Here is a 26794-nt window from a genome sequence, read left to right as displayed (position 1 = left end):
CTATTCCCCAATTCTTACTGAGTGGAGTTTCAGAGACACTGAGGGAGACAGGGCAGAGCCAGTCCTGCAAACTGACGTCAGGGTAAACAGTTCACACAGAGATTTCTCGCACAGGCATACTTTCCTACCCGGGCTGCAGAGCCAGAACATATGGGCCGGGCGCCTCCAAGTGGCGCTCATCGGTAACGACGCCGTGGAGTTCAAATATTGGCAAAGTAAAACCCTCAGGAATGCCAGTGTAGACTCTGGTGTGCGTGTGCGTGTGCGTGAGAGAGAGAGAGAGAGAGAGAGAGAGAGAGAGAGAGAGAGAGAGAGAGAGAGAGAGAGAGAGAGAGGGAGAGAGAGAGGGAGAGAGAGAGAGCAAGGGTGCTGATCTCTCTCTCTCTCAAATCCATTTGGTTGAATTTTAATGAGAAATGGCTTGCTCTTCACTGCCCAGCAGCTCTTAGCACAGGTACAGTAGGATTATCAGTTCGACAACAATGGATGCAGTCTGGAGAAAATATTCATTATCCAAGCAGGCTCTACGTTCTCTCGCACTGTATGTAGGCTTATCCTTTGTGTCCTTTATCCTTTTAGCACACCACAAAAGAGCACACCTCTGCTGGGCCATGAATGGAAGCACCGTGGATCAACTAACCTCTGCATGGCCATGCCATCACAGACAGAGAGGAGAGTCAGTGGGGAGATATTCACTCATTAAATCGTTTAATTTAACAGCTTGAATTGTGTCTGTGAACAGTGATATATGCTATTCTCAGATTCAACCCATTTTTAAGGACAGACAAGTAAGTAGTCTATGCCTTCACACATTTCTCCATAAAATATGCAGTCTCTAATGTTATGTGCATTACATTTACAGCCTTTATTTGACGAGCTTACATTTTTCCGTACTCATAGCTGTTGCAGTATACCTGGCAAAAACGACTCATGGATTTTATGCAATGCATAATCTAAAAAAACAAATGTATTGCAGAATAAACATTACAAGTGTAACTACATAGAAAGACTGCTTTTAACCAGTATGCTTGAAAAGCCACTGTGATGAGTCATGACATCTACACATACTCTTATTTGCCAGCTTCTCTGTGTATGTGATGGCACTATAAAGGGTAAAAACATTACAGTTATGTATTTGATCATGAATTGTTGGATACTAGTCACATGCTGCAAGGTGTCCTCTCCTATTTATTATGGCATTACATGGGCTTTGAGATTCATCATTCCAATTGAACATCTTGCTAAAGTGCTGATGTTGCAGCAGCCACCTCCCGGAATGATCCAAGGTAGTGTTAAAACATGGTTGGGCTGACATAAATAGCTACGGCTCCAGAAAGCCCAATTGGATCAAGGTGCCATTATGCAGGCTGTTCATCATTCATTTTGTTGTCCCGTGTGGACATTAGAGCTGTGGATTAAATTAAAGGGGGGCAACAGACGCACGCCCCTGCAGCGAGACATCCAAGGCTTCCAACAGGAGCCCACATCCCAGTCTCTAATGTTGTTAGCCCCGAATGACAGATGAACGATGGATTGCTCAGCAAATTACCTAATTTGACCGAAGGAGCTAAGCGTTTGTCAAGCTAACACCTGTAATCACACCTGCTTGATGCATGGCAGTGAAGGCACAGAGTGGCAATTTATTTAAACTAGGGACTCTTTTGACCCGAACCCATTCAACTGCATGATAGTTTAATTTGCCGGAAAGGTAACAGGGTGGTACACAATGGTTTTCAAATCCAGCACCAGGACAGGTGTTAGCAGGGACGCTGACAGCTGTGCTGCGGCTGATGAGAGTCATTCTTATCAATATTAGCACCAATGACAGCTGCCACTCGTAACCCCTCATAAACAACTTCATCTGCACATCGCGTTGAGCACTAATCTCTAATAGTCTAATAATCATTGCAATTCTCGGGGAAGTTGGCAACAGCCGGCTCTCAAGCCAGCACTGTCTCCCACATGGCTCCAGTCATGCGGCAAGGTGTTAAACTGTTACTCAGCCTCACTTCAGCCCCAAGGATGCAACTGAGGAAACAGCCGTCGCCCTAATCAGATCAGAGAGGTCATTTCCCACTGCAGCGGCGGGATTTCACGTCAGCTGAACCCCACTATAAGAGAGGTGAGGGGATGGATGAACACCAACATGCCTCTCAGATGAAAAACTATAAAGAAATTTCAAATAAAACCTGTGTCTCATATGTTAACCTGCTGCAGTAAGTGTTGTTCCTGTCTGTCTGCCGTCACCGAAGCATCAGTGGCTCTATAGTTCCCATCTACACACTGACAAAAACTAAAGAATGACTCACAGTATGGATCCAGTGATGCAAAATTAGCTATTCTAAGTTCACAATGATTTAAATAACAATGATTTTCGCATGCCAACCCCTCTCTTTTTTCTAATCTTTCCTGTCATTCGCCACTGTGTACTATCTAGTAAAGCACCTACTAGAATCTAAAAAATATCCACAGTTGTAATTTAAAACTTGAAGGATTTTATTTAAGAGTTTTTCATTGTCTTACAGGGTCTTTTTAGACAAGTAGTGCTCTTATTATCAAAATGTCATGTGCTATAATATTTCGATACATTTTCTTTCTTTACAATTGTTCCATGGTAAAGGAAGAGAAAGTAAAGTAACAAGATGAAGAAAGACATGTATTTGCAGCACATGTTTCTGAATGGTTCCCTGTTTAAAACAACAGCACATTTCAACAGCCACAATATTCATATACTGTTGTCAAACATCAATGTTAATTTATAAACTTCGGGCAGTGAGTGTTTAGTGCATAGGTGAAATAGGTTCTTAGGCATTTTAACAAGAACCTAAATACAAACCTGAGTGAAATATATTTCTCTAAATCCAATTGAACTAGTTTTATAAAATGCCAAACACAAGTGCAATCCACAAAATAAGTATTTCAATCCACTACAAATATCATAAGAAATATAATTATAAAATGATATGGGAAAATACACATTTGTCACAAATACTTGACAAATTTGCCACCTACCTCTAGACAAGGGAAAAGGTTGTCACTACAAACCATAAATAGAAACAAATATATATACAGACATCTGAAAGTTGACTCTTTAGACTGAAATTTAAAAATATTTACATATAGTACTCTCACCAGTACCAGGGTTTCTAACAGTAGGTCCAATAATCAAGCAAAAACTTTGGGCTATAACTTTGTTAAAATGTTATAAAAACGTCTAAAAATGGTCTTCTCAATTGTGTAATTTAAAACCCTGATGCAAGAACGAATCTGTGCCTTTAACACCACCAAAAGTAATCAAAGTACATGAGGCTTACATGAAAAAATAATACAGTTAGACAAAGAAATATTGTTTTTTTTTATCTTTTCCTCTCTTTCAAAACAGGCACATTCCCTCACTGCATTCTACAGCTTCCCTCTGGGGTCGGCTCTCTCTGTCTCTCACTTGGTTTTATGTTTCTTTGATGCCTTTCTCCCTACAGCCGCCTTGTCGACGTCACGCGACCTCTCCGTCTCCTCCGCCTCCTCTCCTCCGAGGTGGGGGTCTTCTTCTCGGGCCCCTACAGTCCTCGTTGCGAGCTCGTGGTGGATCCCTGAGGCGTCCTCTTCTTCCGGCCTGTGGAGCCTCTCCCGGCGTCCCGTCTCGCCGACCTCCTGCTCCCTCTGGCTGGCGGTGAGCTGAGCGAGAGATGCCGGAGCTGAGCCTGTCGCAGTGAGGGGCTGGATGACCGGGCAGGTGGCGAGGGGCGACGGCATGTTCTGGCCAGCCTGATGCTGGGACTGGGTGTGGCTGCTGGAGGGGCTGTGACGCTGCGGTCGCTGGCGTTTCAACGACACGGTACTTTTATCACAACCCTGCTTCCTCTGTTCCTCCAAGGTCTCGTCCAGCACTGAGGAGAAAGAGGATTTCAGTTAATACAATCCACTACCGTACATCTATTGCACCTATTGCACGCTCAGCCGTCCCGATGGGGGATCCCTCTGTGACTCGGCCCGCCCAAGGTTTCTTCCATGTTATTTTCTTGGGAGTTTTTCCTTGTATGCATTGAGGGTCTAAGGCTGGCGGTGCCGGGTAGGTTTCGCTATGTAGAATAGGTAGGTTATTGCTATAATCTGTTTTTGTGTCTTGTGCTCTTCCTGATGTTTGCCCGATATCATTCTGTTCTATGGCTGATTGTTGATCAGTTAGATCTAGTTAGGCTTATTCTCTTCCTTTGAGACATGCTTGTGATAAAGGGCTATATAAATAAACAAACTTGAACTTGAACGTACTGGATAAAAATCACCTTCCAAACAGGATATCACTGGATGTACTCTCACCGTAAAGCGCGCTGTGGACTTTGTTCTCCTCCTTCTGACTGCGCCTCAGGTCCAGAGCTTGCTTCACAGAGTCGAGCAGCCCAAACATCTCACACAGAGAATTAAGCATCATGGCATCTGACAATGCAAAATAATCAAAGTCATACTAAGCCAGTCCCCTAAGTATAGCTACTAGGGTATTTCATGCTAAATGATTAATCCTATTCTTTATCAATTTCTAAGAAATTGTCCAAGACAGATTCTTAAGTGCCGGATTAGAAATCACTTCCAAACATCAATTTCCATGGAAATTGCTTAATAAAACCAGATTTAGCCAGCGGATGCTTAACTGACAATCAGGGTTTTTTTTAAAACTCGATTTACATTTTTTAACTTGATTAAGGTTTGACTGAAATGAAAGTGAGCGTTTTCCCCAGCTGGGTCCCAGTGTGAGAGCTCACCTGTTTCCTGCAGGTTGGCCTTCTCACTGCGGACCTCCACTCCGTTAAGAGCGGCCAATAATTCAGTCTGGATGCTGGACAGGACCTCACCCATCAGCCCAATGTCTGCCACGCCCTTCCACAGGCTCAGTATCCCACCTAGACAGAGTTTATTAAGAGCTAATTAGTGTGTATGTGTGTGTCTGAGAGAGAGAAGTAGTATAGGTAAGGACGCAGAGGTGATTTGTGCGTGTGCAGGCATCCATGCGTATGTGTGTGTGGGTGTGTGTGTGTGGGGAGGGGGGGGTGTTGGTTAAAGAGATTGGACAGAAAAGGGAGAAAAGAAAAACACAGGCGGCATGTGGGATAAAAGAGATGGAGTAGGGAGGCAGGGAAATGTCTGTGGGGTGAGATTTGAAGAGTCAAAGGACTGAAAGAGAGGGTAATAAAGTGCGGAGGAAATGGAAGGAGGAGGTGTCAGGGCTTGGAGAAACAATGGAGAAAAAATATGAGAAGAGATAGAGAAAAGGGGGGAGAGGTGGAGAGGGGGGGATGTTAAATGGGTGACAGAGGCAGAGAGGGAAGAGTAAGGAAATGGGGGAACGGAGTGGGTGCTATAAAAAGAGAAAGAGGAGGAGGAGGGGGGCAGATTGGAGAGAGTGAGAGATTGGTTGGGAACTGTACAGACCTGGGCGAAATAGTACTTGAGTGTATTTAGAGTGATAAAATGTCAGAGGTGCTCAATATCTTATCTCACCAGTGATGCATCCACTTTTGAGTTTGTTTAAATGTCTGTCGAGATAAATGCGACAAACCTAGTGAAAATATTCTAAACCCCATTTGGAGCTGTTTGAAGCTAGATTGAACTCTTTCCCCATGTCTGGAATACATGTGTGTGTGTGTGTGTGTGTGTGTATTGAATGCTTTATTTTCTTGGAGAGAGAGAGAGATTTATGCTAGGGTTTATTGCAATACGTTCTGTGTGTGTGTATGTGTGTGAAGGGGGGGTTAAGGTTTTGTGGACACTTAAGGGTCATATATCAAGTGTAAGCACAGAGACTGGGCTGCTAGGTGCAATGCGTTTATCTAAGTTCAAGTTTCTTCATCTTGTTCTGCTTTCAGCCTTTCTTTTCTAAATATTTTCAAACACGCTGATGTCCTTGTGCTTTGTACCGCAGGAACGAGGTCATGACCAGGACTCGGCCATCTTTAAGCACCTCGTTCACTCACCCATGTTCTGCATACAGTTGGATATCTCCCTTCCTTTTTCTTCATTCACATCCATCCCTCCTCCGCTCTCTGTCTACTTTCTTTATGTTTGTCTTGATTCATCTCATTCCTCCCCCCTGCTTGCCCTTCATCCCCTCCGTTTTCACCTCTACTATTCATCTGCCTTCTCTCTCATCTTTCGCCACTTCTGCATCTCCTTCGCCTCCGCTGTTCCTCTTCATCCTTCAACCAAACAAGCTTTTGTATGTCCCTGCCTAGTTTGAACATGCGTCTGTACACCTTTCCCTGTACTCACCGGGCATGTCGGCCCTCTTTCTCTTGGTCACGTGCCCGTTGGCTTTAGTGGGGTTTGCAGGCGGGGCCGGTCCAGGACTCCACTCAGCTGTTGCACTGAACTTATCCTCACAAGGCTCCTCCACCTCTGCTGCATCATGCACAAGCTCTCCTGAGATGAAATAAACAACAAATATATACAGCATGTAAACATCTCATATTACCACCAAACATTCTCATACTGTTGTAGGGGTTATAATCAGTGTTAGGCAGAGGGAAGACTGCCAAGGTCATCCAACTGTTTTCCTTATCTCTAGATTTTAATCTAGTTCCTGTGCAGAGGTCGGTCAGTGAGGAAATTGGTGCAACATCAAAGGGAGCTGTCTGCTCTTGATGGCAGACTTTTCTTTAAAGTTTAGCTAATTTCCTAATACGACGTTTTCCTTGACTCTCTAGAGCATGCATCATAAATTACTCTTATCTGTTAATTATCTCAGATAAATTACATCCAGGTGATTTCTAAAAGTGTTTTTTTCTGTGATTCATCTCAATGGTGTGTACACAATACTGCAGCTCAAGCATGTGTGTGAGAAATGTCTATAGAAATGTCTATAGAAAACTGTAATTGCCAGTTGAAATCTACCTGGTAGGGCTGCCAGCTGTCCTCCAAGAGGGTCACCAGCCAGACATGAGGGGGGGGGCTGCACTGAGCTCCCTGGAGGGAGCCGTGTGCTGTTGATCAGCACATCAAATTTAGTGCTGCGGCAGGTGTTGGTGCACACAGTGTCATGCTGGTAGAAATCTATCTGGCCGGAGTCCATCATTTTCCTGCATGGAGAAAAGCAGGTTAAAAGGACATTACAGAGTATCCATCAACATCTGTTGTTACAATGCTGCTGAGAGACGTTTAAGGATGGATTGAACTTGTTGAACAATCAGTTTTCCAGAGGTTTGCTTGACACAAAAGGCAATGATTTGACCTGCAGAGGTGTAAGGGCGAGGAACAGCTAAAGCCTTGAGTTGGTATATTGACTCACAGTAACAGCAAGAACAAGTGCAAACATGAAAAAGGGGTGAGATCCATCACTCAGCAGATGGCTTGCGTGTTATTTGATCCTACTACCACAATAACGCTGCTTACCGACTACTTCTGGAATGTACTGGCAAACCCCGACACAGACAGAGCCTCAGAGCAAGCGCAAATTATATCAATGAGATACGGCGCTGATTGTAAAACACTGGGTGTAAGCAGTTTTAATTCTTATGTTTTAACCCCAATGCAACAGAATAAGCTGAAGGAATCCCTTAATGTGCATTCAGATTGACAGTTAGCACGCCACAGTCTCCCCATCAGCTATGACAACGAGGACAAACAGACCAGTGTCTGTCTCACTCCCATCATCAGGACTCTACCTGAGCATAACGCCTCCCAGTCGGATGGCCCTTTTCCAGTCCTTCAGTGTGGCTTTCCCTGCCAGGTGCACAAACTGCTTCGGACTGATGAGCTGGTCATTGAACTGTAGAAGAAGAAGAAGACAACACAGAGTTAAGAAATACTGCACAGACACACTGTCTGTTTCAGTTCAACTGAAGTGGTCGTAAAAGCTCTTGTAAATTCATAGAGACAGACAGAGGTAACCAGAATACGAAGGTAATCATGGTTGGTTGAGGGAGAAAGGTTAAGAAGAACTTGCAAATGCTGCTCACAGTCACCACGTAATAATATTTGATTACATTACATGTTTGCATCAACTTACCTTGACACATCTGACGTTGATTCCGGGGCAAACAAACTTCTTAAACAGCAGGACTGCTCTGCTGTCTCCACAGGTGATGGGGTAGCCGTACTCGATCTCCTCTCCTTCTGCTTGATTGTCGTCTAAAGATTACAGGCCGAAAAAGATGAATATGAAATATCTGCAACACTACAATGTGCACTCTGTGTTATGGTACACAATGAACACCAAAGCAACCGCAAGTTCATTCATCTTCCATTTGTGGAAACAAAAAGGACTATATTGTGGGAAATACATTATTGGACGCAATTCACAGATTGTATTAAATAAGTTGCTGCATTAATATCTCAGACTTTACATTTATTTGTGTAAGCAGGTAAGGCAGATGTGTCTATCTTACTTACCATGGTGTGTCTCTATGGCCAAGACTGTAGTGCCAGTGTCAGCAATGTCATCATTTACCCTGCAGAGGGCGACAGATTCCCCCATATCACATAACAATCATTTCCTGAGAGCTCTTTCAGCTTCTACTGTTGAATAGAGGTTCTCCTCCAATTAACAGAAACATAAATGACTAGCCACTATATTTCTAAGCCCTGTGAAATTAAAGTATGTTTTTCTTTTACTTCACACAGCCGTCTGAACTTGAGCTAAACTGGATATGAATAGCTTTGAGGTAGAATGAAGAACAGAGCAGGAAACTCATTATTATCATACTGAAAATCATACTATGCACACACCCTGTGGTATTATATCATTTCCAATAGACACACTTATTTGTTCTGCCTTGCTGTCTTGTGGCACAGTAAATCCAACACACAAAGTATCCCATTACCCGTGCAGGATGGGCTGCAGGTGCAGGATGACTTGAGTCTTATGGTTGCCGCTGGACTCTCCCTCCTCTTGCTTCACCATCATTACATCCGCTGAAGACACAGTGACCTCAGCACCCGCCATCGCCCTCCTCACAGAGCTGCACACAGGGAAGGCCGAGCATGCATGTTAACATCAGCAGCCAGCTCACACACATGCACGCACCAACGATACTCAATGCATAAAAAGGTCGATGAAAGCTAGCCCCAACGGTGGGTCTCTTCTGACATGCAATTGTAATGAGAATGAATCCATACTGGGCTTATGATGACATAATCCTCACACAGGCAGAGCGCGGTTGCTACAAGGCTGCGGAGAATGCAGATTTCTGTGAATATCTTAGATGATGGGAAGAAGGCTTACATAGAGTAGAGAGAAACTATAGACTGAACTGTAAAGATGGTGCTGAATAGCCTAGAAGATTCAACAGGTGAAACTAAGCTTGTCCTAAATGTTTTCAGTTCATTCAGAGACTGAAATCCTCAAATTACACCAGTATTACTACTATGTAACGTAGCCTTGCTGCATTTAGGCCTGTATTTGTACCACAAATACAATCCTATGACTAAACTGAAATACCTGTTGAACAGAATCTGTTCTGACATAATTGTGTTACAAAGTCAAACTAACCAAATCATCAAAGCCCAGGTAATATAATTCTCCAGAGAAATTGTTAATGTGGATTTTGTTTGTTATCATATCATGGTAAGGTTTAGGTATATATTTCTGTAAAGTATGCTTACAGATAAATTGTAAACTGACTGGTTTTCCTTACTCCTTACTTCCTTACGTTAATAATTGGTACTACAGGTACTGTAGGGCAAAGCAGCTGAATAGATCAAAATGTGAATAAACTGTCCACTTGTACAATACAGTAGCCTATTCCCAATCCATTCTGCATTACTGTCATACGAATGTTCAATTGAAAAAATGAAATGTACAATTTTCCCCTCAGTAAACAGTTACAGGTAAAGGACTGACATATGGTCACTACACTGATTTGAATGTGAGTCGATCCATAACACACTTTCAGCCCTTCAGAAATAGCAGAAGCTGAAGCATTACTCTAAAGAAATGTGATAACAGCACTGGGCGACAACATGTTTCTCAATAAGACAGAAAGGAAAAGAATAGAATAGAATGCATTTATACAAACTGTCTGGTCGTGCTACTCCATGTTTGAGCGACCAAATGCGCTTTTAGAGAAGACTACAGTAACCTGATCAACGTATTCTACATTATCAAGTAGCCCTGCTGGATCACCAACTCCTACACGGACAGTTGCGTGCCTTCTCACCCTCCTTCACCCACTCAAACTGACGTCTGTTGGTGCGACAGCACGCACACCCTTACCAACAACGGTGCGACGGCGCGCGCCTCTGTTCCAGAGGAGGTGCACAAAACACCACCCGATCTCCACAATAACTCTAAACCATACAGCGCGCTACTTTAACTCAATATTTGGGGGGTTTACTTACCGTTTTACAGCAGGGAATCATTCATCCTTCGCTTGTAAGAGAGGTACAAGAGCATGCGCCGTGCTGCTTCGTTACACTTCCTGCAGTGAAGGCAGCATTTGCCTGAGAAGCATCTGTCCCGCTGTCACGAGAAGCGGTTAGTTCGCACGCGATGTGTAAATCGGTCAAACTGCTCTTATGTGAGAGTGCACGGCTTGCTTTGAGCGCCTGTGAGCCACAGCAGTACAGGGACTGAAACATACTGGTTTTTGCTACAAAGGACACAATTAAATTAATAAAAAGTAATAGTTCCCTTATTATGATATCCCGTAAGCTTATCATCCAGTCATTTTGTTGTGGCACGGGCCATTGGGTAGGTTTTTCTTATTGATTTATCAAGGTATAAACGCTGTCCAATCCAAATCCGCTGTTCTCTGTTTTTGTTGTTGCGTGTAGGCTATTTCACCACAAGGTGGCAGGAGTTAGTTTGAGGGTAGAAATGTAGGTGTGTCGATAAGTAGACCGAGATATTTCATGAAGGAATTTTATGTTGGTCTGACTTTAAATAATTTACACGACATGCTATTCAACAAAGCCGAAATGCCTGTTTTAAACTTTTTACACTGCTTTATGAATTTGTGTAGCAGTTTGCAGAGAAGAATGGAGATCCAGGTTCAGTGCTGTCAACTTTGCAAATGACAGTAAATTGGATTACAATGGCCCACCAGCTGGCCTCAGATCAGCAGTCACCTACACCCCAGCTCACCCTTATTTGGAAATGGAATGCTTGAGATTCTTCGATTGACACACGCGAAGAGCCAATAGGAAGCCGAGTTGATGTCTCGGTGGCCAATAGTAAATATTCAATACTTTGTAGTTAGAACTTTTACAGAAGCGAGAACCTCGAGCCATCGGGGCTTGCACCTTGCTTTTCAGCTCTGGAAATCATGCTTGCAAAGCCTGAAAATATCGGGGATGCTGTGAAGTCTCTTGTTGCCAGTTTGTGGATCACTGTTAGTGTCTGTTCTTTAACTGTCCACGGCCAGGAGGGTAAGACACAGTTTATTTTGTGACGTTTTTTGATGAAAGACAATCGTTTAAGTGAGCCTTTATTTCTAACATCATGTCAGCTTATCATGAGCGAAGATTTAGATGTTCACCCAAGTCTGTTTAACGGAGAAATATTTGCCTTTTATTTGCTATTGTCTTTTGGTTTCTTTTGGTGATAGTGTGTTATTGTTATTATTATAAAAGTACCATTTATTGAATTTGGCCTACAGCATACTAACTTTATGATCAGCAACATGATACAGAAGTCCTGGCAGCTTTGAAATGATAGTTCAGATCAGTGATAGTTTTACGGTATGGGCTGTTACATGTATCCTATGCAAACGTCTTGTGTTTGTAGACCAGTGGCAAAATAATTCAGAATGAAAATGTAGGTTCAAAGGTCGACCGTGATGTCATGGTAGCATACCTTAGATACTCTCCCCTTGTCCATGTTTACCTACTGAGCCCAGCTATCAGCTTGTCTTTCCCACAGGTTTTTCAGCACAACAGTCCAGTCCATACCCTGGCCTGTATTGACCATGTTAAGTGCCAGTGTCAGGAAGTCATCGGTATGAGTCACACTGACCATACATACACACAGACTGATACAACAACAGTTTATTCCTCTGCAGACTGTGACTCCAATAGTCAGACATACCACAAATATTTGTGCTGTTTTTCTGTGGCTCTGGGGCTTTAGTGTCCTCACAAAGGAAGATGATTAAGTCCGGGGTCAATTATTTATTGTGAATCACTTGGTCGTAGCTGGGAAAGAAGCAGCCGGCCAGGGCAGGGCAGGAACACAGGGGGAACATTTCAGCCTCACAGTTAATGAGGGAATGTGTTGTAATGTTGTGACTGACACAACAGCATGAGGCACTGTAGTGACAGGTAACACAGGTGAGCATCCTGTCTGCTAGTGTGGACCTGTAAGGACCTGCCAGCAAGCCCTCAGATGGAAAACAGTGTTGTTGAGGTGCGTTTGATTGACTGTCTGCTATCCCCCCCACCCAGCTGGACTCCAGTGCTTTTCTGTAATGCAAAACAATTATACTTACACTTTCTAAACTAGTCAGGAGAGGCTGGGTGGTGAGAACAAATAGGACAGAAACCAAACCCCTTAATTTTATCCCTGAAATGTCCTTAACTTCTCCATCACATAAACATTAATTATCCATTAAAAATAACAGCTTTAAAAAAGTAAGGGTTACTTTCATTGGTTTTTAAAGGGATCTATTCATGGGTTGATTCATGGAGGCACTAATAATTATGGGATTTTTGTTATGCTTTTTGTGAATGGTTTACAGAGTTATTAATGGACATTTCTTGTCTTCCTGAATTTTTCATTATATTAGAAAGTAAGCAGTCAAAAATTAAGGGGGCGTTTGATGGGGTTTCGATGGGGTGTCCTCCATTAATAACTGAATTAATGACCATGAATTAATGGAAATTAATATATGAGGCTATTTTAAGGGGTTAGTGGTTTGTAGTATAATCAAAGTTAACGTGAGGAACCACTGATTAGATTTCATCTCCAAACACTGGAAAAAACTATGATATCCCTCACTGGATGAAACTAACCGATAGTCCGGCAGGCAGACAGGCTGTAGGTGTGAGACGGCTCAGAGAGCAGGGGAAGATTAGCAGCCACCCAGAACTTCCCCAGCAGCACCAGGAATGCTGCTGCTGCGGCCTCCCAGCGGAAGGTGACACAGATCCACGCTCTGTTGCCCACGGCTACAGCATGTCGCTGTGGCATTTCCAGGGAATCCTGGGGGACATGAGGAGGGGCATCAACAGCCAAAAGTTTATGGTATTAGAAAGAGGCCCAGTTGAAGAGCCGCTGGGCAGTGTGGGGATGGCTGGTGTGTGACACTGGGTGAGTGGAAGGATATCCTCCAGTTCACCCACACCACATCACCAGTGCCCTTATATGGAAGATAAGCAGGGGGGACTATGTCTAGGCTGGTTCCCTTTTCAGGTTTTGACCATTCTGGGAACCCGCCACCACTTCACTTTTTGTGAGTGGGTTTTGAACTGCCACCCCCACAGCTCTCACCTCTGTGACCGCTGACAGACTTGACTCATGGCCCACAGGGATTTCAGAAGGTCTCTAGCTAAATATTTGTGTTTTTCCATTCTAATCTGAGTATTAGTCACAGCAACCGCAGATCAGAGGATGTAAGGATGAATCAATGTTTGAGACAGCAATATTCACAAGGAAAGAAAATCCTAATTAAATATTTAACAAAGTTTTCATCCATTTTATCCAGTTTTCTCATCTGTTTATGCACTGTCAACATGTTATGTTTAATCTAAAAAGAGTACCTTGGACTTTCTTTTGAAATATATCCAGTGTACATACAGGTAGCAGTGGTTGGGGCTGAGGCTGGCAATTGTGTCATGTCGCGACTATGATCCGAAGAGTATAAACATGCCCTGCTCTGTTGTGCGTACTCAAAGCAGACATTTGTTACTCACCTTTCCTGAAATGGAGCCTAGCATTAACAAAGCCCTTAATACTCTGTGTATTTAATGAAGATAATTAATGGCGAAACTGTCTAGGGTAAATAACTGTGTGATTTTGGCCGTGCCCTAACCTCAAGCTGCTCAGCTGATAACCGTGCATTCACTTCTCACACCCACACAACAAGGGGAAGTTTTTGTCAGCAAAGATCCAAGTAGTCAAGAATTTCCTGCTATTTAACAGCTATGACAAATACATATTAAAGTGTTTGTCATTGCCCTTGAACAGGATTTACAGTGTAAGAAAACTGCATTTTAGCATCCAAATTGTCTAGTCTGGCTCCTAATTGTAAGAAATGAAGGGTTATTATATGAAGGTTTCATTCCAAAATGCTACATATCTATATATCTATTTTTGCTACCGGGAAAGTAAAGTTTATCATGTTGATTATCCTCCTCACTGCACTTATTACCAGTACATTATCAGTTTTCACCATTTCTCCACATTTCAGGTAATGGCTGTGGGCATACAGTGCTGGGCACAGAGTCTGGGACCTTGGCCTCTCAGAACTACCCAGGCACCTATCCCATGGACACCTGGTGTAGGTGGAGGCTTCGTGTGCCGCCAGGGCGGACGCTGCGCCTACTGTTTGGGGATTTTGACATCGAGAGCAGTCCGGACTGCAGTAACGGCTCTCTTGTGATCACAGCCAACAACGGGGCAGCCAGCCTGGGTGAGCTTGCTCATTGACAGAATGCTGTGGGTTTTCTTCAAATGCATTCGAACATTGATGATTTGGCATCACATTGACGGCTGATTGTCCAGACTTTTGGACATTACAGCGGTGTTCTCATGTCTTCCATATCCTCATCTAATACACTGTGATCCTCTCTGATGAACTTCTGGTGTTCCGCGTGATCTCTGCCATTATCTTGGCCATTATTGTGGATTACAGACAGGGGGATGCCATTCCACTGACGCAGGAGACAAACCAAATTTCACAACAGATGCATGTCTTCCAACCAGGTGTATCAAGTCATATCTTGAGGGCGTAAAGATTTGACGACACACCAAGATACGGGGTGGCAGATCCAGGAGACAGAACTATTCAGTTACCTTGCTCATTATATTGTGTTTATTATCAGATTCCAAAGCGCCTAGCTCATGATTTTTTAGTTTGTCACTCCAGGTCAGGTGTTCTTACAAGCATATTTTCTGCGTCTCAGTCTACACAGCCTTGCTCTCTACTGTAAAGTTGTAGTTATGGGATAGAAACATGACAGGAAATCATTTAGTGAAGCCAGACTGACTTGGCTCATCCACATCTGGTAGTACATATGCTGACATTTTGGACAAAAAAAAAAAGAGCATATGACTGCGGTCTTAATTTTTTCATCTGACTCAATGAAATCATTACATGTGTTCTCATTTCCAGAGTCTAGCACCTTCTGTGGTTGTGTATGTGGGCACGTGCATATGTATCTGGAAATAAGCTGGAAGAGTTGTGTGTGTATTTGTGTTTTATGTGTTTTATGTGTTTTAATGAATGCTGTATGTGGGTCTGTATGTTCACAGGTCCAATGTGTGGGAATCTTGATGCTTCAGAGAAGAATGTGACACTTAACAGCAATGAAGTGACCATAGCCTTCAAGTCAGGTCCGCACCGCTCAGGACGAGGGTTTCTGTTGTCCTACGCCACAGACCAGCACCCAGGTATGACCCCTGACTCCCTCTGATGTAAGCAGTGCTGGTCAACTGTTTGTGACTGGTCGATTACTATTTGTAAAGTGCTCAGTTATTCATAAGTATATGCCGTTTATTGTTGACATCTGTGGTCACACCGCAGTTCAGCTCAACAAGAAAAGGGACATAAACAGTCATTACTTAGATGTAGCTCTAACTGTAGAAATGATTGATTCACAGTTTAAATTGAATTTCGGAAATTTTTTCACTTACATGTTTACACCAGGGTAATGTCAACACCGGTCTATGCATGAATGATTGCCCTTGTGTGTGTGTGTGTGTGTGTGTGTGTGTGTGTGTGTGTGTGTGTGTGTGTGTGTGCATGCACGAGTCACTGCTTATTGGCATGCATCCTCCATCTGTATCTCTGCTCCAGAGTGTTTGCTCAGAAAGCAGGAGAGCCGGCTCCTTCTCCCAGGCTGAATGGAGAGAGGCCTCGGGCTTCAGTCTGCCGCTCTGAGTGGTTGGATAGCTATGTTCTTTTTCACTCCTACTCCTCCTCCTCCTCCTCCTCCTCCTCCTCCTCCTCCGCTAAGGCACATCAACAGCCTGTTAACCATTGCAAGCCCACTCTCAAACCCATTTTTGGTGCTGCATCCGTAAGGCATCTCAACCCAGAGGAGTTGTGAGTTAGTGAATTAGCAAATATTTAGTCCACAAATGCACTACATCATCATTACTCTCCCTTTACCAATACAACCGCAAGCTGTTACGGTGTGTACTCCAGTGTATGCAGGCATTAAAGCCTAAATTATGACATAAAGATAAATTATGGGATGAGAATATTGTGTGGTGAGTACACAGTGATTGAGGTGCAATGATATAATGATATAAAAGTTTAAATTATTCAGATATATCACTTATATACCCAAGTGGACTGTAATCTTTAGCTGGATGGTATGATATACTTAGACATAGTTTCCTTTCCTCTGACTGAAGTGGTCTGTATGTATCCTAGTTTCCTGTTTTTTACTGAGTTGTTTATGAAATGCTGCAGCGTCCGGAGCGAGGCCTGTGTTCGGACATACAGATCGCTCTCTGTTACGTGTGATCGTTCACTGTACTCGTGAACTGGGACAAAGTCACAGCAACAAAGGGCTTAGTCACATCAACAGTGATGACCACTTGTCCCCCAATATAGCATGCAGGGAGCAGAGGAGCGTCTCACACAGCATCACACACACACACAGCATCTGGGTTTGTGTGTGTTGGTGTGTTGGAGGGAGTGGGGGGGGGTTATGGAAGGGTATTAGCTAAGCCCAAGACACTCCTACGCCATACTCACTTTTTACTAGGGACGGGACGATATATCGAAATTCAATATATTGCAGTACAAAAATGTGACAATACGTATCATGGGGCAGAAAAATGAATCGCCATATTAGCAACATTTTATTCTGCTGTTGTAATCATAAATGAGACGGCTTGCCCATCACAATTTCACAAACTCTCCATCGAAATTAGATTATTTGCACTTTGTAATGACATTTTTAAATTGTTGTTTACATTCTAGCAAGCCAGTGCCATTTCTAGAATGATTTGTGGCTCAGAAATAAACATAATTCTGCACAGTCAGACTTTGTTGTCACTGAACTTTTATTTATTCCATCGTATCGCAGTTGTATCGAATCGTGAACCCCATATAGCGTATCGAATCGTATCGTTAGATAAGCAGATCGTCCCATCCCTGCTTTTTACATTTCAATTCAGTTTGAGTTCATCTGTACACACTATTTAAGAAAGTTTAAATTCATTCTCTAGAGTGTTAATGTTAATGGACGTCTGTCTTATCTTGCTATTACAGAGTTCATTTCTTGTGTACAACGAGGATCTCATTTTATCTCACAGCTTTTTAGGTAAGTGGGTAACTTCTTCATTCCCCAGAACACAGACTAGCCGTTTCAGTGGAACAGTGAAAGCCTCTCACATGTCACTGTGCTGTTCCTCAGTGTGTACTGTCCTGCCGGCTGTAAGAACGTGACAGGGGACATTTGGGGGAACTCTGAACAGGGTTACAGAGATGTAAGTGTGCCACCACTGATCTTATCGTACTGCTTTTCATTTGGCTGCATGTCAAGATGTGTCAGAGGCTCGAGGAATTATCAGGGCTAGTTGCTAATTAAATTAATCAGTGAAAATGTTCGACATGTCCCCTCTCCTACAGACGTCAGTGCTGTGCAAGTCTGCAGTCCATGCTGGAGTGGCATCTGACAGTCTGGGAGGGCGCGTCACTGTGACCCGTGGGAGAAGCCTCACGCTCTATGAGTCCACCTTTGCCAATGGAATCCTGTCCAAGATGTGCGTTTGCTGTCACTACAGAAAAAAACAAATCTAAATCTAAATCTAAGCTCAGAATTGTTCAGAATGAAGCTCTTCTCTGGTTTGTTTTTGACTGGATGAAGGAATACTGACTGTTTTGGTCATCATCTTTTCACAGGGGATCGTTATCTGAAAAGAAGCTGCTCTTCAGCCGAGGTATGAAACAGCTTATATATAACACAAACATCAGATTTATCTCTAATGGTGAAGATTTTTTAAGCAAATCTTGATACATAATTAACTCTTTCCACCAAAATAGTCAAGTGATGCAGTATATCTCAGTGAGATGCCACAAAATGTTTTTTATAGTGCTGTGTCATGGTGATGAGCCCTTGTCCTCTCCTCTCACCTTCAACAGATTGCAACAGCAACCTGGCTGTTTCTGGTTTAAATGCCTCATCTTTCTGGGACAAAACGGACAGTCGAGAGCAGATAATGTACTGGTCCCCCGGAAACATGGGTTCTGGTGGAGAGTTCCCACCCTGGGCAGCAGGCAATAATGATCCGAATCCCTGGCTGGAGCTGGAGCTGATTGATAAAAGCACTGTCACAGGTTAGTTAAAAGATTAAAAAGTCAATCTTAGACTCAATTAATTTCCACTCAATTCAAAACACTGCTTCAGCTGAGTTTCAGCGTCAGATCAATACCTCACTTAACATCCATCAGTGTCTTGCTGTATTTTGCTGAAACCACTCGTATTATGTCTCAAATGTTGCATTGAAAACTGCATGCTCTGTATTCTCAGGAATAATAACAATGGGATCAAATGAGCTCTACGTAGAATCCTACATTCTTCTTTTCAGCAAAGACAGAAAGAATTGGAAGGTTTACAAAGGTGCGCTCAGCAAAGAGAAAAAGGTAGGCGTTGCACTGTTTTCACTGCCGTTCAATTGATGCTTCATATCGCTGAGGGCCCAACAGTCCTGAGCTGATATAGCAACTGTGGGAGGCAGTAGAACTGAGAAGTGATTTTATAAGTTAAGACAGTGTTCTCTGTGAATGAGTAACTTGGCCTAAATGGTGTACAGGTGTTTGGGGCCCATTCTGATGGCCATCTGAGGGTTCTCAACAGCCTGTTTCCTCCTGTGGTGGCTCGGTTTGTCCGGCTGCAGCCGCTGAGCTGGCATGGCAGAGCTTCAGCTCAGGTGCACGTCCTGGGCTGTCCTGTCGCCAGGGTCACCCCAAGGTCCCGCTCATCTGGAGGTGGGCACTAGTCACAAGTCACACAGTTTTTCTAGAATTAACTTCTCTTTGTATGATTTTGTCTAGCATTGTGTCTTCATGTCAGTATTCTTGATGTTATGATGTCCTGTCCTGCTACTGGTTCTACAGAATCTCCCTCCCTCAAAGTTAACATCGGTACAACGCGCCCCAGCTCCGCTCCCACAGAGGGCCCAATTTTTGTGAAGGACACAAGACTGAGTATGTACCTGTATCACCCCCTCTGTAATTCATCTGCATCGTACATGGACATTAAAAATTAATGCATCTATTTCAGCATAGATATCAAAGGTCCCTTCCATAACAGCAATGCACATTCACATTGTTTACATTGCAATGAAGTGCATTCCTTCCTCTTAACTATTTACTTACTCTGACCAGCACTCTCATTGGTTCACTTATCCCCCTGTAGGCTCCAGTCAGCCAGTAATAGTGGCAGTGGGAGTGGTCCTGGGGCTGATAATGTGTGCCAGTTGTCTGTTGGCTGGAGTCTGGTGGAAGCGAAGGTACAGTATCAATAAATACTGCACACACTTTTCTAATGGCACTGGTCATATAACACATGTAGTACTGTCCCCAGGCATCAAAATGTTAGCTAGTCCTGTATTGCTGCGTAAGTTGTTTTGGTTGCTACCAAAGATGCTGATCGTAAATCAGAATGATGCATTGACATAACACATTGTGTTAATGGTACAGTAATTAGTATTTTTAATACTTTAATGCTTGTGGTTCTTTTCCTTATCCATATAGGAAAAAAGATGCACAAATGAAGAACTCCTCCTTACCCAAAGGTAAGCCAAGTACAAGTAGCCATTTTGCAATGTTTTCCACTCTTCTGTTAGGAAGCCTCTGACAGAGTGTGTTCCGTGTGTGTGTGTGTGTGTGTGTCTGTGTGTGTGTGTGTGTGTGTGTCTGTGTCTGTGTGTCCAGTAGGTTGTCAGAGTTTCCAGGGGAAGAGTCTCCCCTGCCCACAGTCAGAGCTTATCTCCTACCCTCTGGAGCGAAGTGTCCATGACGCTCTGCCTAACCCCCCTCTCAATGGTATGACTGCACAAACAATTTGTCCTTTTTAACAGAGCACACTGAAAAAAAGTACAATAAAAAGAGAACTAGAAAGAAACCATGCACCTCAGCATTTCAACCAGTTATTATCGGATGTTGCCTTTTTGTTCGTCAGATATGGTGTTCTAATCCACTGTAGTACTTGATCCAAAAAGATGTTTTATTTTTTCAGAGCCTAAAATTGAGAGGCCCACAAGAGCCATGTTAAGTTAACTGATCAGCTCTCAGCTCTGCCTCCCCTCCTCCCTCTTTCCTTCCCTAACAGCCTCTGGCTTCACTGGTCAGTTTGAGGAGCTCAGACCAGCCTTGACAGGCAAACAGCTTTCTCCATGGGCCGTCCATTCTTTCCCCTGGCTCAGCCCGTCACCCAGTTGCAGTATAAACATTCCTTTCTTTGGTCCACAGAGCCTCTCTGAAAGAGACCCTTTAATTGGAGCTCGATAAAGGGCACTCAGCCTACTCTCCCCAGCCTCCCCTCTGCCTCCCCCCATCCCTTCCCCCGGCAAGGGGGCCCTTCACTGAGAGGTCCAGTGATAAACAGGACAGAGGGTCAATGGTAAGACAATCAAAGCCCTCACTAAAGCCCGTCTAATTAAAATAGCTCTGGCTCTGACGCCCCCTGTGGGCTCTTGGGCAGGGTCTATGTCCCCCCACACCCCAACCTCTTCTGCTGGGGCAAGTGGTCTGACTGGGTCTGACTGAGTGCTCCGCTGCCAGCCCCCATCCCTGTCATTAGAAAACACATTGTTGGTGGCCAGTTAGCTCATGCAGGGGCTCAACAGTGGCCTGGTATGAGACTGGCTATTGAGTATGAAGGAGGCATGACCGAGACATTGCAGCGAAAGATACAAACGAACAATGGAATCTTAAAGGATTTTTTTCCGCTAGTGAATAGACATGCTGTTATGCAATGCAGTTGGTGCTTTCATGTTAGCTTGATAACATTTACTTTTTATCACAGTAATGCAGTCATAGCATGACGGTTGTCGCTACATCACTGATTTGAATTATTTTTTATATTTCTTTCCTGTTTTTTAATCTCTCCAGACTATGCTGAGCCGGGTGTTGCAGCTATCGGACAGAAGATGGGGTCGACGTTTCGGCCCACCACAGATGAGGGCTACACCACCCCCTTCACCTTCAACCATTATGACACCCCTGGCAACCTGCCAGAGTATGCCGAGCCACTCCCCCCAGAGCCAGAGTATGCCACTCCATTCAGTGAGCAGCCCTCAGACTCCAGCCTGCCAGGCCCACCGGGGATTGCTCACAACAAGACACATGGCCTTCCTATGCCAACGCCCACCAGTGGTACCAGGACAACATCCACCCATGCTCAGTATGACTGTCCCACACACAGAGCGTTGTCCAATGGCTACTGCGCCCCTTCCCTTCATGCCAATGGCCCACGGCCAGCCAGTGTTATCTACGCTGAGCCCCAGTCCTCTGACTCATTACTACAGACACACACATATGAGGAGCCTTTCTGAATACAGCAAGCTCAAACAGGGAGAGAAAAGACTCTCTTGAGCTAGACTGTGTGTTTGGACCGGAGAGGCACTTAGTATGTTCTCAAGTGGACGCTGGACTGGGACAATGTTATCCAGACTTTACTAATGCTGATAGAGCTGACCTTCCAGTAAGTGATGTAACCAATGATGAGGAGTCATTTTGGACCACTATGCATAAATGAGGGTACACTTACAGCACACAGTGATCTGAGAGCCATATGGACAAATACTTTCTTCCAGGTCTTACAGTTGTACATTTTGCTTTGAAATACTCTATGCTGCACAAAGAAAATGCAGGTATAGCAATGTCTCAGAGATACTGTTTATTGATGAAATGTTACTGTTTTACCACAGACTGCACTTTCAGAGAACTCAAATACAGCAATGTATGCTTCAGGATAATAATCTATTTAATAGATTAATAGGATAAAAATGCATTGAATATGTATCACCATCATCTAACTTTTTGTCTTCACAATATATAATTGGCAGGTCATTGTATAATAAGACAAAACAATAATATGTTTTTCATACAACATATTGGAAGCATAGGACATGTTATAACAAAGTGGTCGATATGTAATTGCTGTGATTATATATGACCACTAGATGGCTCTATTGAGCTATAAACATTTCACAACAATGCATTGTCTAATATTTCTCCATTGGTCCTTACTCTCAATGGTGTTTGTCACTGCATTTTAACATACATAATGAAACAAACGAACAGACATTGATTTAAAATAAATGCTGAAATTATATTAGATACAAAGGCACAACAAGCAAGGTGGCGTAGTGACTAGAGAGACTGTTCTTCAAACAGAAGGCGGGGGTCAAGCCCCTGTGATCGCAAGCATCCAACCCACTGAAGTGTCCTTGAGCAAGAAACTGAATCCTCACCAGCTCTAGGGGTGCTGTTCTGTAGATGACCCTGACCTTTGACCTCTCCTCAGAGGGGGCAAATAGAAAGATTCATTTCTCCTTCGAGGGATTGAGAATCACAAAAAAGACACATTAAAAGACAATGCCAGTGTTTGTGACATATGGGTATGCAACGTTCTTGACTTGTTAGAATGAAATACCTCAGACCATTACACAGCATCTGTTTCCACAGTTGAGATATACAGAAGTAATTTGAAGCAGATTAATCAATGTTGCAACACACAAACACTGTGTGAGTGCTGGACACTCCAATGATGCAGCACGAAAAATATCTTAAGGCTATGTCCTGTGTATCCCCTACTTTTGACTTTTTTAGATTGTTTCTATTTAATAGAAATTCTATTCCAATCTGCCTTTCGTATGTGAAAATAGGTTTTAATTTGATTCATAACTGTGTTCTCACTTATCATCACCCTAGAAGAAAAATACAAAAAATATGTATTTAACAAGAAACCTAATGTTTTTTTGCAAGGCATTCTGTATAATAAGTGGCAGGTGGCAGTGGTAACTTAAACAAAAATGACCAAATTTGATGAAAATACCTTACTAGCTTTGACGTGTCACATTTTGTGATTGCTCCATTATGCTATAATACAGCTAGGGAAGTGCATCCACTTCCAATGATGGATAAGGCACAATGGAGCAATTTTTTAGGTAAAAGTGATACTTTGGTTGGCATGGCATGTGATTGTGGTGGGTTAGCAAGGTGTTTAAGTTTGTTGTAAGATACACTGAAAGACTGTAGCAGTGATGAATCAGCACAAAAAAGGCTAGCAAATAGCCCAATAATGGAAAAAAAATGTCAAACAGCTTATGATATTAACTCATATCAAGGGAAACATAAAATATTATGTATTATGACAAAAATATTAGCATTGCCCTTTATCATTAATGTGCTAAATAAAGAAACCTGCCACACGTCTATTCTGTTACAGTATTCAACAGACACGAATGCAGAGTCAACAGACATGAGTGCAGATTCTGCATATAAGCTAGATAGAATGTCTCCTTAAAATCCTTAAGGGTGGCAGAGAAATTTAACTTGTAATTTAACATATGAATTTCAGTCCATATAACAGCTTGGAAATGTATTATACATTATCAAAGAATGGTTCTACAATTGGAAAAGAACAACAATAAACTAATGAATATATTTCACGTGTAATTTAACAATGCATTTTAAACTACCATTCACTCTGGTATGTGGATTTTCCGAGGTTCAGCCCCATACTGTCCTATCTCTCATTTCCCCATCTCTCCCTCACAAAAACATTAAATCACTTTTCCAACTCCACTATTATCCTGCACCCTCCCCTTTGCAGTTAACCTTTTCCTGTGTCCCTCCTCTTGCATGTCCCCCTCTTCCCCTTCAGAGGAGTAGTGTTCCAGGAGCTGGTGTCTGTTCCTGGAGGGGGCGTCCTTAAAGCGCAGGCCGCAGTCCTCACACTCATACAGCAGCCCGTCCCTGTGACTGCCTGGGTTTGCTCTCTCAGACTGGGACTTGCTACCTGGTCTGCCGAGGAAAGCAGATCCATGATGAGCTGCACTCGAAGCAGGTGGAACAATGGAACTGAGGGCAGCATGGGAGTCGCTCTCTGGGCTACCGCGTGTATTTAACCCAATGCTGGCGGGAGGACCAGTCCTGGGACGCCCGGCTCCTCCACCATGTTCGGGGGCCAGTCCGTGGACTGTGCGGTGGTGGAAGCGGATCCCGGAGCGGTTGGAGAAGCCTTTCCCACAGAGGCTACAGATAAAAGGCCTCTCTCCTGTGTGGATGCGGGTGTGGATCTTCAGAGCCCCCGACTGGGTAAAACTTTTCCCACACTGGCTGCAGCGATAGGGCTTCTCTCCTGTGTGGATCCTCTGGTGGGCCCGGACCCCCGCCAAATGGGGGAACCCCCTGCCGCAGAAGGCACAGGAATAGGGCCTTTCACCCGTGTGGATCCGCCTGTGGATCTTCAGAGCCCCCGATTGGCTAAAACTCTTCCCACAGTCAGAGCAGGTGTAGGGCCGGGCACCAGTGTGCACATTGAGGTGGATGCGGAGGTTGCTGTGCGAGTTGAAGGCCCTGCCGCACTCTGTACAGAGGAAGCCGGCTGGTTTGTGGGCGTGCTCAGAGCGCTGGTGCTGCAGCAGCTGGGAGGGCCGGGAAAAGGAGGCAGAGCAATGCATACATGGGTGGTGCGACGACAAGGCCACGGCGCTCCTGCCCCTCTCCTCTTGTTGCTGAGTGTGTGCTTGGCCATGCTGGTGGTGGCACACCTGAGCACAGGTAGGAAAGGAATGCTGGCAAGACAAGCAGGGAAAAGGGCCAGGGAGCTGCGTGGAGTGGGGGTGGGAGTGGGCGAGCTGAGGGCAGGGTAAACAAGAGGTTAGAGGGCAGTGGTGATGATGGAAATGATGATGGGCGTGGGTGTGAGAAAAGGGGGAGTCTGCTCCTTCCTGCTGACTCAGTATCTGGGCGCAGGTCTGGAGGCCGCGGTGGCAGCACAGACAGGGAAACATGGGGAGGTGGGACAAGGAGCCTGGGGAGCCTCTGGAGGGAGGGGTGTCAGAGTTGGGGTCTGGGCTAGGGCTCTGACCCCCCCTCTCTTTGTCCTGCCTCTGGGGCTGCCTGGACAGCCTGGGCTCTAAGTCAGATGTGGTGGTGCTGCTGGGTTCAGCGGTGTCCTCTCCTGGTAAGCACAGGCTCAGGCTCATGGGAGCAGTGCTGCTAAGGTCTTTGGGGTTGCATACTGTGTCTAAGCGTGGCTGCGAGGATGAAGACTGTCTGGGTTTTAAAGTCTCAAAGGAAGGAGAAGTGGAATAAGGGCAGCCGGGGCAGGTGCAGGCATGATGCATATCTATGCGTAAAGAAAAATAGGTTGCAATGAATTGAAAGCTAAGATTTGTTTGCAGTAAAATGAAGCAATGAGTGAAATCACTGCCAGCATCCTTTATTTTGAATATTTATCATGCACTCTCACCTTCCCTTCTGTCTCTGACCTCTCCCCTCCTCTCCAGAATCTGCCGGCCGTGTCCTGGATCTGGCTTGTCCAGGGCTGGTCTGGGGTGGGGTAAGGGTTCGAGTGGGGCACCTTTGAGCCCCAGAGCATCACCTCCAGCCACCCCCCATGCAACGTGAAGGACATCTGGCTGCTCCTTCAGTAACTGACTGGAGGCGTTTCCAGATGTGATAAGGTCACCAATGAACTGATGCATCTCCATCCAGGAACACTGACCATGCTGCAATAATAAGTTATAGGGAATCAATAGAATAGCTGCCATTCGCTATATCAGTAACCACAGCGTTGCTTGTGGCAGTTGGTGGCTGTGGGACATTTTGACTTAAATGCTACATGCTACAGATTTTAGAGTAGAGACCCCAAGAAAAATCGATTGATTCAAATAATTTTAAATCAAATAAAGGACTCGCCTACTTACAGCGTCAGCGCACTTGTCTTTGTCCATGAAGTAAAACACACGTAGGCTAGTGCTGGCGCTGGATCAAGGACCTATATGTCATCGTTTTAAATTATTCACACACTGGTATTCGTAAACTGCTAGAAACTTGTTAAAAATAGCGCAAAAGCTCGCTCACATTATCACATCCCTACTGTGCTCCCGTAAAAATATCGTCATTGAGCGGACAATGTATTTCCGGGGCTTCATACCATGTGACAACACTTGTAGTCTTTTCATCCTCTTCCACTGATTGAGCTTTTCTATTGATTTTCGTAAACAAAACAAGTTCTAAATCCTCTTAAAATACCCTATAGTCAACCCAAAATATTTAAAAAGCATGCTGAGCAAATACCACAGCAGATCAATTATATCCTTTTGGAATACTAGGCCTATAATAGGATTATTATCGTGATATAGCCACACACAGAGACACACTAAATTCTTACAGGAATATTAAAGGAATAGGTTATTATAGTGATTTTTCAGCCAATTATCTGTCAAAATAGATGTGATGTGGATATATAGGCCTAGAAATCTCATATACATTTCAAAGGGACAGATTTTAGATTTCAGATTTTACTTTTATAAAAAATATTCACCAGCCTGCAAAATATTCATCTGAATCTACGGATATGTTCAAATCAGTTGAAATCAGTTCTGTTGCATTATCCTTACTTGTGAGTTTGAAACAATGATTCTCAGTTCACATTTTCAAGCAATCCATGTTGA

General features: G+C 43.9%; 3 protein-coding genes across 9 annotated transcripts; 1 reads left to right on the top strand and 2 right to left on the bottom strand.

The window, feature by feature from the left end:
* Positions 1-2499: 2499 nt before the first annotated feature.
* Positions 2500-10403, bottom strand: LOC139913604 (glucocorticoid modulatory element-binding protein 1-like). Of its 5 annotated transcripts, none has more exons than XM_071901661.2 (10): positions 10327-10403; positions 8811-8948; positions 8380-8438; positions 7997-8118; positions 7653-7756; positions 6883-7067; positions 6262-6411; positions 4758-4895; positions 4318-4434; positions 2500-3887 (listed from the first exon to the last, which is right to left on the bottom strand). In XM_071901661.2, exons 2-10 carry the CDS (start codon positions 8930-8932, stop codon positions 3439-3441), a joined length of 1446 nt encoding a protein of 481 aa, XP_071757762.1. In that variant the 5' UTR covers positions 8933-8948; positions 10327-10403; the 3' UTR covers positions 2500-3438. The 5 variants fall into 5 exon arrangements, with proteins under 5 accessions (XP_071757762.1, XP_071757764.1, XP_078143133.1 ...); XM_071901663.2 differs by lacking the exon at positions 10327-10403 and adding an exon at positions 10068-10157; XM_078287007.1 differs by lacking the exon at positions 10327-10403 and adding an exon at positions 10005-10115.
* An 809-nt stretch (positions 10404-11212) lies between these two features.
* Positions 11213-22322, top strand: LOC139913590 (discoidin, CUB and LCCL domain-containing protein 1). 2 transcript variants are annotated; one of them, XM_071901645.2, is made up of 15 exons: positions 11213-11355; positions 14334-14555; positions 15398-15535; positions 17370-17421; positions 17515-17587; positions 17730-17863; positions 18003-18040; positions 18243-18437; positions 18631-18743; positions 18914-19088; positions 19218-19307; positions 19519-19612; positions 19857-19897; positions 20040-20147; positions 21216-22322. In XM_071901645.2, exons 1-15 carry the CDS (start codon positions 11253-11255, stop codon positions 21656-21658), a joined length of 2019 nt encoding a protein of 672 aa, XP_071757746.1. In that variant the 5' UTR covers positions 11213-11252; the 3' UTR covers positions 21659-22322. The 2 variants fall into 2 exon arrangements, with proteins under 2 accessions (XP_071757746.1, XP_078143462.1); XM_078287336.1 differs by having other exon boundaries at positions 20037-20147.
* Positions 22323-23616: 1294 nt separating this feature from the next.
* LOC139913598 (uncharacterized) lies at positions 23617-26174 on the bottom strand. Of its 2 annotated transcripts, XM_078287338.1 has the most exons (3): positions 26045-26174; positions 25588-25846; positions 23617-25464 (listed from the first exon to the last, which is right to left on the bottom strand). In XM_078287338.1, the coding sequence occupies exons 1-3, from the start codon at positions 26069-26071 to the stop codon at positions 23894-23896; spliced, it is 1857 nt and encodes a 618-aa protein (XP_078143464.1). In that variant the 5' UTR covers positions 26072-26174; the 3' UTR covers positions 23617-23893. The 2 variants fall into 2 exon arrangements, with proteins under 2 accessions (XP_078143464.1, XP_078143463.1); XM_078287337.1 differs by lacking the exon at positions 26045-26174 and having other exon boundaries at positions 25588-25965.
* Between the last annotated feature and the right edge of the window lie 620 nt (positions 26175-26794).

The sequence above is a fragment of the Centroberyx gerrardi genome, chromosome 12 (genome assembly GCF_048128805.1).
Source record: "Centroberyx gerrardi isolate f3 chromosome 12, fCenGer3.hap1.cur.20231027, whole genome shotgun sequence".
In the NCBI taxonomy this organism is placed as follows: Eukaryota; Metazoa; Chordata; class Actinopteri; order Beryciformes; family Berycidae; genus Centroberyx; species Centroberyx gerrardi.
This window is presented reverse-complemented; position numbering and strand designations above follow the sequence as displayed.